Source organism: Lissotriton vulgaris, chromosome 4_1 (assembly GCF_964263255.1).
Source record: "Lissotriton vulgaris chromosome 4_1, aLisVul1.2, whole genome shotgun sequence".
Classification (NCBI taxonomy): domain Eukaryota; kingdom Metazoa; phylum Chordata; class Amphibia; order Caudata; family Salamandridae; genus Lissotriton; species Lissotriton vulgaris.
This window is the reverse complement of record NC_141691.1, coordinates 1905697099-1905709625: the sequence shown is the minus strand read 5'-3', so window position 1 is coordinate 1905709625 and position 12527 is coordinate 1905697099. Positions and strand designations below refer to the sequence as shown.

The following is a 12527-nucleotide window of genomic DNA, read 5'->3' as shown; positions in this document are numbered from 1 at the left end:
AGAAATGCTAGATGCCACATGTAGATAGGTATACTCAGGACACGACAGGCACACCACACTTAGTTGTCATGCGCTCCTTACACCAGACATCTGGACACATGCACACTGGCCCATATTAGCTCTCCTCCTGAGGTCAAGAGCCATAGGTGTTATCAGCTGTGCACATATGATTGATTTATGACTAAGATGCACTTTTGGAATGCAAGGAACATTTAATTGTACCTCATGAACTGTATATATTGGTAGCCAAAACTTTGTACATCTAGAGATTTTGAGCAGACACATTCTGTCCAGGCTCTCCAGGCTGCAGCGTTTATTAAACCAATGTGTTCCCGTTTTGCCAAACGCCTTTTGTCTTTTCATTTATTTAAAGAAAATTAATATCCGAGCAACGCTAATTCCACGGGGGCATAATTTAGTGATACCACGGTTTCATTACTTACTGGTTGGTCCCCAAGTTATCAGAAGCTTGCTTCCACAACTTGGCCATTAGGCTTCTGAAGGCAAGCATGTAGCTAACTGCATTCTGGGGAGTGTTCCTGGGGGCTTGCACCCACCCTTCTTTCACCAAACTGCTCAAAGGGGCTAAAGCCAACCCCTTTCTGTGACACCTCTCTGTAAGCAAAGACACTGTATGGCAAGAGGTCGTCCTACTTACACCAGAAGGCCTCAGATAGGCTTTGATCATGCCCTTCAGGGTCTTGTTGAGCCTTTGCACAAGCCTGTTAGCTTGTGGATGGTAGGGGGTGGATATCTTGTAAGTCATTCCACACTCTTTCCACATTGACTAATTATAAGCAGACGAAGTTGGTGCCTCGGTCAGACACCACTTCATTGAGGAAACCTATTAAGGTGAAAATCCCCATTAGGCCTTAGCCTCTGAAGGTGCAGATGCAGTTCTCAGAGCTATGGCTCTGAGTATCTTGTGGCATGGTCCACTAGTACCAGGATATACCTGTTGCTAGAGGCAGTCTGGGGATCCATATGCCCAACAATGCCGATGCCCACCTACTCAAAAGGTGTCCCAACAACAGGCAAGGGATTGTGAGGGGCCTTTCAGCCACTGCCCTCTCTTCACACTGGCCTGGAAGGTCAAGCAAGTCCTACAGAACGCATTGGAGGACATCTTCATCCGGAGCCAATAAAAGTGAAGGACAAACTGGACAAAGATATTGTCCTGCCCCAGATGTCCTGCCAGGGGTATATCACGAGCCAGCTCCAGCAGAAAGGCCCTGTAGCATTGGGTAGCACAGGTGCCTTAGGCTCAGTATACAAGAGGTTTCCCTCCCAGTAAATGTGGCGATTCCCAGAGGCTGCCTTAGCATCGGCCAGCTGCCTCATGCCCTTCATGGTTGGGCACTCTCTCTGTGCCTTATAGAACTCCTTTTTGATGGGTCCTCCTTCCACTTGCCATCCAGCAAGCTCTGGCAGGTCACCAAGAGAGGCAATGACTTCCTCAGTGGGCTATGGGCTGGCCACCGTTGGTACCCTATCAGCTGGGAGACATTCAGGGGATGGTTTCCCACTCCCACTCCCACTGCCTTTTTTTTGGCAGCTGGCTGGGCCATTTTTCCAGGCTCCAGTGCTCCTGGACTCCCTTGCTAGGCAGTCATGGACCTGGTGGTAGCACTATCCACTCAGGAAACCCTAACGTTTCTAAGCGTGCCTTCTGCTCCACTTCCTTCCATGTAATGTGCTCAAGGTTATTACCTAACTAACAGTCCACAGGCATAGTAGGGCTCAAAGCATCCCTCGGAAGACCTGAATTCCTCCCCTTCTGTCCTATACAAATAGAACAAGGGTCACTGGATAGTTATCGTTCCAGGTGTCAGCCACCACAACCTCATGAAATGCATATGGTATCACCAGGAACAATGGAATTATGCTATTTTTTGCATAATTATAGATTTGCTGCATTTGCCACAATCCATCATCTGCAGCATAGTCTGCAGATAACAAAAATATTTTTTTTCTAGCTCCCGCAGGTCTAAAGTTAATAAAATGCTGCGACACGTGTTGCTGCGCAGTACAAGGCACTTTGCAAAGCTAGGCTGGTCACCTTTCTGTTGCTTATTGCTATATTTGGGTAATAAATTAGTACTAATGGAGGTACAACCAATGCCCAGACTGTGTTGCCAAGTTTAAAAATGACAAAAATAATGAATACTACTACAAAATGAGCAGCATTATGCCACATAATTTACCTTTTCTTGCCGCATTATTCATTTAACCCTGCAGCATAATTTGGCCCTCTCCTGATGCATAATTCCCTTGGCCCTTCACCTGCTCTGGGAACACCAGCTGACTTCTTACCAGAGTCATGCTGGCACCCGTATCCCTCAGAGCCTAAACACCTTTCACACTGATGGTAACCCATTGCCTATACTTTACAGTATTTAAGGGCACATGGATTTTAGGAAGCATTTGACTGTTATCCTGGCACACTAGTGTAACCTCACTGAACTCCACCCCCTCTGCCCCCCACCACCTTACTGGAACAAACTCCTCCTTTAGCAGTGCACTCGCCACCCCTGGTGTCTTACTTTCAGTAGGAGGTTTTGCTCTTTTGGGGCATTTGGCATTCCCTTTGTAGTGCCCATATTCAAAACTCTTATGGCATTTGGAATTCTTCGGGTGACCCGATAGGGAATTGGACCGTTTCCCCTGGGAGTCGTTTCGGGGGCCTTGAGAGAATACTTTCTCCCCCTCCTACTTCTTCTAGGTGGGAACCCTGAATACCCTTTTGGGAGCCATCCCTCCGATACCTTCTTGGACACACTGGTGCTGATCCAGTTGTCCACCTCCTCAGCATGCCTCCTGGGGTCCGTAAGCCTGCTATCCACTAGGAGTGTGGCAGGATATAGAGAACCGGAGACACATTTGCCTCCCGGCGGCGTGAGTAAAGGAGAGTTGTAACGGTGTACAACAGAGTTAGCTACGGCGAGTTAAAGGGGCGGTAATTTATTTGGAGCGACTTCACAGTATTGGAGTGATAGACGCCAGTTCTTTCTGTCGACTGGAAGACCTGACTTAAGATTGGGTAGCAGAGTCTTGTCATGGAATAATTTAGCACTACCCGTGGTGGTAGGTGCAAGAGACGGATTGACCTCAATTTTATGAGGTAGAGGACGATACTGGTACCTCTGTTACTAAGAGGTTGAACACAGTTTATTGCTGTTAATGTTGTACTTGTTGCCCAAAGTCCTGAGGAGGCCTTAAACTGTTTGACAGGCCGAAACGCGTTGACAGTTATTATAATCCGACACCATACAAATGTGGAATTGATTTTTTTAAATACGACGAGAGCTCTTCAAAAAAAAAGAAGCATAAAGATATTTTAGCTTCCTAGGCTCTTTGACTACTTGGTGGTTGTGATAAAGGAATTAAGGTTATAAAAGACAATGCCATAAATGTCCTTGTGTAAAAGTTTGGGCTTCAGTTAAACCCATAAAATTAGGGTTTTACAAATGTTTGGTTGCCGTAAGTCATGCTTATGTTTTGTTGCACAGTGTAAATATTGTGTATAGATATAAGAAGTCTGTATATAAACGTGTATTAAAGGAAAAAAATGGAAAGAACTGATAATATTCAGAGAAAAAAAAAAAAAGAATTGGTTGACTAAAACGAGTAATTTAAACCAATTTTGAGTTTTTGTGTATAATCTTGTTGGTATAAATGTTTCCGATAGCGATTAGATGAACAAAGAATACTATGTGATAGATTTATTCTGTGTGGAAATTAATAACCATGGACAGATAATTTATAGTGTCTGTCTTTGACTAGAAGGTTCTCTAAAAGAAATACCAGAGGCATCCTTGTATTTATTTTGTTGTAACGTCCCAGATGCCGTTTGGTTTAATGGGTTTCCCCTGATATATATATATATATATAGATCCACTAGGAGTTGGCACATCTCTGGAAAACAACAAGTATCTAGTATGGGCTCTTTAAAATTGTAGTTGTACAGCCCAGAATATTCACCGACCTTGCTGCCTCTCAACCAGCCCTCCAGTGCCTTGCTTGCATAACCAAGGTCTCTCCAGGAACCTTGTGCACCCTAGCAGCCACCTCATAGATCCACTGGTCTTATGTTATCACCCACAATAAAACTGGGTACCAAATCCTTGCAAGTGCGCACCTTCCCTTCTGCAGCAGAAACTGTAGGTACACGGTCACCACGATTGCTTTACTACAGTTACATAGCCCTGATGTTCAGCTCTATCAGGCTAAGATTGTGGGCCATCCTCCTCTCCATTATGGCCTGGCCAGCCTTTATGGTTTCAGAGCTTGCTCTTTTTCTATTTTTAAAGTAGCAAGTTCCAGCTTTAGCTTCCTCTCCTCCCTCCTGTCCTCCAGCTCCTCTAGGGACAGGTTTGTAGAATACACACTGCGGTCTGCTCTTAGATGGACTTCCAGTCCAGGGCGTATGTTACCCTCCTCTTCAGCAGGCGGCACGATAAGACACCCCAGACACGTCCTGTTCCAACTCCTCCTCAGACTCTGACCCATCCTCCTCAGTATCTGGTTTGGTCTGGTGGGCTGCCGCCCATGCTCTTAAGGCTGTTTGAAGCTCTGCCTTCTTGGCACTCTTTTCTGTCCTGGCAGAATCCCTTGAGCTGAGATTGGCCAGCTCGAATTCCATCTTCCCAGGTAAGACCAGACATAGCAGAAAAAAATAGGAATTGAACAAAAAGATTTAAATCAAAGATGTCAATTAGGAATAATTGGTTCCAATTGATCTAGACATGAAGCAGTAGTTCACTAAGTCACTGTAGGGCCATGCACGAACAAGTCCTATCCTCACTGCTGATCATCAATGTTAGAAAATGAGTTTCTTGTTGGCAGAGGTATGCACCCTGTCAAGGCAGAAACCACAACCCTAGTCAGGGTAAATCAGAAACACACTTTCAATTAACCTGAGCTCACCCTCTAATAGCTGGGCCCTGAGCGGGGAGGCTGAAGTGTTGCACAATTACTTTTCATATTGCCTCCAAAGTTCAAACAGTAACACATTGAAAACACCACAAAAGGACTCTGTAGGAAGCTGGCTCTGTATATACTATACCAAAGTGAGGTATAGTGGGAACAGAGTACAGTGGAACCCCAAAGGTTGGCAGAGGTAACTTTAGATAGCACCTCACTCTCCATTTGTGATAGTGTGGTCGAGCAGCAAGGCTTTATCAGAGAACAGTGTTAAGCCTTTGTTGTACACAGTCAGGCAGCAAATCAATGCAAACGCTCAAAGACTGAACTTCAGACCAATTGTTTTTGTATAAAAATATTCTATTAGATATTCTATTTCCTAGAACCAAGCAAGCCTGGCACAGGTAAGTGGCAAGTACTTTGCAGTAAATACACAGTTGGAATACAGTATGGATTGTAATGGTATATCCACTTTGTTTTGACTTACAGTATTGTTGCAGAGAAATGCAATACTTTTTAAATACAGTACATAGACTTGAATGGGCTTTTCAGCAAAATACCAGGTAAGTTAGTTTTTAGATACATTTTCTTACTCAGAGTAGTATACCTGGATACTACTCTGGGACAGTTTTACAATTTTAAAGAATTTCTTTAGGTTTTCAAACTCCAAACTTTAGCAAAAAAACAGTCAATGTTATCCTATGGAGGAAAATAGTGTTATCGGTTTTAAGGTAAGTATTTGGTAGTGGAAGTTGAGGCTCGGGGGTAGACTCAGGGGTCCCCCAGGGTCAAGGATGCACTCTTGTTACACCCTCAGCTGCACTAGGGCGGCCTGGTGCAGAGTGCAGAGGCCCAATGTTATCCAAAGGGGGATAGGGGGCCTCCGTTTGGTGGCTGCTGACAAGCAGGCCACTTGGTTGTGGGAGCCAAGCTCCTGGACCTTAGCTCAGGGCCAATGGGGAAATAAAGTAGCACCAAAAGGTGCACCCTCGGCGGCACTAGGGTGGTCGGGTGCAGGGTGCTGTTTGGACGTCGGGCGCCCTGTTTGCAATGGGGAACCTCCGGTTTGCAAAGGCATTGCAGGCTTGTGGACAAAGGTCTTCTGGGTGCGACCACCACTTCGAGAGGTATGTTGGGGGTTGGTTAGGCACCGTTGGTTCGGCCACCCAAGGCCTTGGGGAGTCGGGCACAGGGGTGCCCGTTAGGGTCCGATCTTACAAGCTCCTGGTCACGGTTGGGGGGACTTTCCGGATTGTGGCTGCAGGCATCGGCTGGAGGTTTGAGTTAGGTCAGGGGTCGCCGGATCTTTGGTCAGGATTGCCGGTGGGACCTCCTCGTGGTCTTTGCCCACTCGTGCTCGGGCGGTGGATGGCGGATGCAGAGTGGTGTGGATTTGCAGTGTCCGGCCGGAACCAGAGGTTGAGATGAACAAATCTGGTGTTCACGGGAGACACAGTCTTTGTGGTTGAAGGTAGGCTTGGTTGAAGGTAGGCTTGTCCTCCGGGGTTTTCGAGGTTGCTGGCGGCAGGAAACACTGGGATTATGCAGGAGCAGGTTCGAGGTGTAGACAGGCCGGTAAGCTAGGGCCAAGTCAGTGGGCGTCTTCCTCTTGTTAGTTCCGGCACGGCTGTTTGGTCCTTCTTTTCTTGTAGTTTCTTCTTTTCTGGGGAAGCAAGGTTCAGGGGTACCCCTAAATACTAGATTAGGGGGTTTTACAGGTAGGTAAAAGGCAGGGACCAATGGGTCCCTTCCCTGGGGTGGGTGCACCTCCTATTATGCCACCCTCCAGTGGGAGGGGGGGGGCATAAGCCTTTCCCTGGTTGGCTGAGTCCAGGCCTCCAAGAGCAGCAGGCTCTCGACCCAGGGGTCCAGAAACATGTCTGGTGGTGGCAGCTGAAAGCAACCAGCCACTCAGCCTGGGCCTTAGTTGTGGGTTCGTTTTCAGGAGGCAGCTATTTTTCAAGAAATCCCATACTGGCATCAGTGTGGGTTTAATGTACTAAGAAGTTTGATACCAAACTTCTCAGTTTTCAGTGTAGACATTATGGTGCTGTGGAGTTCGTAATTTGAATTTAAATTTGAATTTAAAAACCTTTAAAAACATTTGTATAGCGCGCTTCTACCACGCGGTTTCTTGGCGCTTTTGGATTGCGAGGAGACAACAGGAGCGGAGGGAGTCTAGACCTTGTAGGCTCGGGAGAAGAGCAGAGTTTTAAGACCTTTCCGGAACTCGATGTAAGAGGATGTCATGCGGAGTTCCGTCGGAAGGGAATTCCAGAACGCAGGAGCGAGAACTGCAAATTTTGTTCCGCCCGCCTTTTTCTTTCTGAAACGGGGGGGTAGTTAGCAGGGCCTGATGACAAACTCCCAGCACCATATACTCTTAATGGCAGAACTGCACTTACCATGTCTAAGAATTGACGTAGACATTGTAGGGGTAGAGGGCTCATGCACCTGTAACCTCACCACTGGTATAGTGCATTCAGCTAGAGGGATGGCTGATCTATGCCAGTGCAGTGGGTTGTCGGCATGGCACACAGGGATGTGTGCCATGTCGACTCTTCACTTTGTTCTGCATCAAAACACGCAGCCTGCAAAGGCAATGTATGAGTTTAAAGGTACAGGACCTCTAAGGGTGGCACAAATAGTGCTGCAGCCCTTAGAGGCCTTCTCTGGTCAAAGTGCCCTGGGTACCTGTGGTACCATTTACCAGGGGATGACCTGTAGCCAGAGATGCCAATTGGGTTTAGGCATTAATGCAGTTTCAGGGAAAGAACATAGGCAATGGGTACCTGGTTAACAGGAGCCCAGGGCACACTCAGTCAAAGCACATCAGCAATTCAGCAAAAAGTGGGGGCAACCATGCAGAAAGAGGGCACTTTCTCACAGATTCCAGATTAGATTATGATTTTATAAATAAAACTATACCAAAACTACAAAAATCCAATACGTAGAATTTGAGATGTGAATTTTTAACACCTTAACCGCGGCGGTTTTTCCGCCACGTTGTGGGCGTTCTAAGGGGTGGGCGGGCCTGCGTTGGCCGTTGGTCGTGCGCAGCACTGGGGAGGGAGTGCTCGCGACGGCCAACGGCCGACGGCAGCAGGGAAAGGGTTAAAGAAGAAAAGTGAAAATAGCAATTATGGGAGTAATGTGGTTGCGCTGGACCTCGTCAAAGTCAAGAGTTTAGGCTGACCACGAAGGAGTGCAGGGCAGGACAGATACAGGAGTCAGGCAAGGCCCGCAGAACAAATTACCTTGATCCTGGTCAGAACAGCAAGATGCAGGGCTCAGACAAGTGATGTGTCAGTGTCACTCCCTGCAGGTGAGCTGATGCGCTGATCTGCTCCATGAGACGATGAACCAGTTCCACAGACAAAGCGCCAAAATCGAGATGCATTGGTTTCAAAGTTGATTCGCCAGGTTTCTCCATGCACTCGAGGGGATGATTCGATCTTCTCGTACTATAGAAGCTGCTCTGCTGCATTGGTTCTTGAGGTGATGCGCTGGTTCAGAGTGCGATGCACTGTGTCTGTTCCAGCAACACTGGCAATGCATTGATTCTGCTTCACACAGCAGAGGATGCGTCCACCTGGATGCCATTCCATAGGAGCAGGAGGTGAGACTTTGATATCCCCAAGTCTCAAAAGAAGAGGCAAGAGTCCAGCTATTCCTTAGCAGGCGCAGGGGGAGCAGGCAGTAGTGCAGCACAGCAGAAAAGCAGTTCTTCTAGAACAGTAGTGCAGCAGAGTGGCAGTACTTGTAGCAGCACAGCAGTGCTTGTAGCAGCACAGCAGTCCTTCTTCCTGGCAGAGTTTCTTTACATGTCCAGAAGTTTCTGATTTAGTGGGGTCACAGACACAGTTGTGCCTTTGAAGTGGAGGTGACTTCATAGATTAGCTTTGAACGGCACAGATGATCCCCCTTCTTAGACCTGGCTCCAGAATCAATACAGAGGGGGGAATACATCAAACCGTTGTGTGGGGTCAGGACACTGCCCAATCAGGTGTGTTAGCTCCTCTCTCTCCTTCAGCATCAGGATGCAGATTGGCATTCAGTCACACCTACCGTCCCTTTGTGTGTAGCTGCCTAGAGGGAATGCACAAAGTCCACTTGTCACCCATCCCAGACGTGTACTGGAAACAGGATGCAGGCACCTAAAACTTTAAGAGCTGAGAAATGCAATCTTTTTAAAAGTGACATTTCTAAAATAGTAATGTTAAACATGACCCCACATAAAGGTGAAGTAAGAAAAATAATTATAACCTACTCTGATTGTGCAGCATTAGGAATAATCTGCCATACACTGCAAGGCTAGGACAATGCATTAGGCCATGAAGCAAGCACATTTCTAAGGAGGCCAAATGTGGTAAAACCGGAGCTTTCATATTTAAAAAGGCGCACAGGCATTCGGAACACCTTGGAAGCTTCTCAATTTGTAGCTAAAAAAGTTTATATTCAAGCTACTGTCACAATCCTGTCATGGTGAAAATAGCAACACACACTGCGAGTACATATTGGAGACAGCAACATTAGAAACAATAAACAAGACAAAAGAACGATAACCTTCTACAAGACAAAAGAACGATAACCTCCTACTGTCCTCTCTAGCCTTTTAACATGTTTATGTATGACAAGCTATTGCATTTTAAACAACTAGTTACTTTATACTGTGCCCACAGTGCATGTTCCTTCTTATACATGCTAAATAACTTTAAACTGTCCTCCTTCACTAAACAATCAGGCATAAAAATGACCTTGGGTCTCTGAATGCGACTCAGTCAACCCAGAGATGGTGATGAACAAAACATGCTAATGCCATGAAAATACCAATATTTAGACTCTGCAATCAAATTTTTATTATCTTTACTAAGAAATCCTAAACACAAATCATACCATTAGCACACAAGTGTTCCAACCAGCTGCAATTTATGCATCAATGCAGACTTGTAGCAAAAATTTATAGTCAATTACATTTAATCAGAAACAAAAAAGATTTGTTACTTACATACCATTTTTGTAAATAATCCTGCGCTTCTAAACGAGCACCAACTTCAAACTCTATTCCTGGACGGCTCGGGGGCTTTTTACTCATTTTAATGGCGCCAGAATTGTAGACATCTTGGTTAGGAAAGTAACAAAACAGGTGACTTGTTTAGAAACACTTGAGGACTTGACTGCAGCATTGCAACACTTTTTTAAAGTTCTTTTTTTTAAAAAAAAGCACAAACAGTAGTACAGCTTTTTGTGTCTTATCAACCATTGATACATATCTTTACTACTGTTAATGTGTTCCTGCTCTTTCACACAAGAAGGACACATGCTACAGGGATTGCCTCTCAGACTAGCACTCTGGAAATCATGCACAAGTAATCCATCAAAGGAGATGGTAGTTAACTATTTTCAGGCAACAAACCAAGTGAACCCCAAGTGAACAGCTCATGGGTTTGTTGGACGGGGACAGAAAGTGAACTGATTTAGCAAAGGTTGACAGGTCTTGCAGATAGCATATGTGGGTTCAATGTAGAAAAGAGCAGTGGCATGGCTATTCACATTATCAAAATAAGGCAGTGGCCTCAGAACGGAGATATCCTGAGGAGCAACTAATGATGGAAAATGTTGCTGTAGAAGGCACAACACAGAAGAAGAATGATTATGCTTTCCTATTAAATGACCTGCAAGAAAATAAATGGTGGCTTGAGGAAAATATAATGCTAAATGCCAGAGATGAGTCTAGCATTTTCTACTGATTATAATGGTCAGCACTAGGGTGGTCCTTGTCCAAACTTTTTTGTCTCCCCTTTCCACTTTTGCTGACCTTGTTTTTGCTGGCCTTAGGACTCTGCAATCTTTACCACTGCCAACTAACGCTAAAGTACATGTGCTCACTCCTTAATATATGGTAAGATTGGCTTGTCTCCAATTGGCAAATTTAATTTACCTGTAAATCCATAGTAAAGTGGCACGACCTGTTCCCAAGACCGTTAATTAAATGCTACTAGTAGGCCTACAGCACGGATTGTGCCACCCACTTATGTAACACAAAAGTCTCAGGCCTATCAATGCAGCTTGTATCTGCGGTTTTTAACCCCTTCGATGCTGGTGACAAAGCCAGCTCGTCATGGGCGTTACCTGTGCTGCGCGCATGACGAGCTGGCTTTGTCACGTAACGTGGGATTTTTACATTTTCAGCGCACAGCGGGAAAACCCGCAAGCGCGCATGCGGTTAACTGCCATTTTCGACCTGGCAAAATAAACCTTTTGCCAGGCCCAAACCTTCCTTTTTAATACAAATAAGTCCCCCCTAAGGTAGGTCCTGGATAGCTCAGAGGGCAGGGTGCAGTGTACTTAATATGTGGTACATGCAATTTTAAGTATTACCTGTCCTGGAAGTGAAAAACCCGTAAATTCGTTTTTCACTACTGTAAGCCCTGCCTTTCCCATTGACTTAACACAGGAGTCATCTTATTACATTTAATAAGCCGTTATTTCCAAATGGAATCACGTAACCACTTCATGTTTGGCATGTTTGGAATTGTAATTAAATAAGCTAACTGATGGTGAAGTCGTTTTTAGGTCTCGTCTGAGCCAGCACACCTGCGCCGCGCAGCGAGATATTTAGTTAGGGCTTTAAACTTTGGTACACACGCTCGTGTTTTTGTTTTCTTCACCCGCTATTGGCCTTTGCAAGCGTCTTTCTAAGAAAGACAGCACGCAATTGGCCAAAGGCGGGTGCATGTCCCGCCTTCTCTCTACCCAGGCTTAGGGTCCACGCACGGCTTTCCTCCCTCGTCATGGCTCATTAAGCAGTGTGCACTTTCAGCTCCAAAAGCGGTCGCTTTCACTTTCGCGTACCTCGCTTGTTTTATTTATTTACTAGAGCGCCGTAATGCCTTTCTGCACAGAACAACCCTCCCACCTCCCAAACATTAACAAGAGCAAAGCTGTGGCTTGTTTCTAATATTCAGCCTCTTTCTGCTCTCCGATGCGCCCCCTTCAAGATCCTCCTCTCCTTACACATTCTGCCAACACCCTCCTACCCAATAGTCGACCACCACGTCCACCACCACCACCACGTCCACCACCACCACCACATCCACCACCACCACCACCACATCCACCACCACCACCACCACATCCACCACCACCACCACCACATCCACCACCACCACCACCACATCCACCACCACCACCACCACATCCACCACCACCACCACCACATCCACCACCACCACCACATCCACCACCACCACGTCCACCACCACCACCACCACATCCACCACCACCACCACCACCACCACCACATCCACCACCACCACCACCACCACATCCACCACCACCACCACCACCACCACATCCACCACCACCACCACCAAGTCCACCACCAAGACCACCACGTCCACGTCCACCACCACGTCCACCACCACCACGTCCACCACCACCACGTCCACCACCACCACGTCCACCACCACCACGTCCACCACCACCACGTCCACCACCACCACGTCCACCACCACCACGTCCACCACCACCACCACGTCCACCACCACCACCACGTCCACCACCACCACGTCCACCACCACCACGTCCACCACCACCACGTC

General features: G+C 46.6%; 1 protein-coding gene across 7 annotated transcripts in view; it reads right to left on the bottom strand.

Annotated features, from left to right (window-relative positions):
* The window catches only part of PHF20L1 (PHD finger protein 20 like 1), a 648585-nt gene that overhangs the window by 576842 nt on the left and 59216 nt on the right, over positions 1-12527 (bottom strand). For 5 of the 7 annotated variants that reach the window (XM_086966240.1, XM_086966239.1, XM_086966235.1 and 2 more), the window contains one exon: positions 9936-10044. In XM_086966240.1, the coding sequence (XP_086822366.1) occupies positions 9936-9938 (3 nt within the window). In that variant the 5' untranslated portion in view covers positions 9939-10044. Of the gene's footprint in view, positions 1-9931; positions 10045-12527 lie in introns of all 7 variants that reach the window. The other 2 variants (XM_086966237.1, XM_086966238.1) reach the window with 1 other exon arrangement.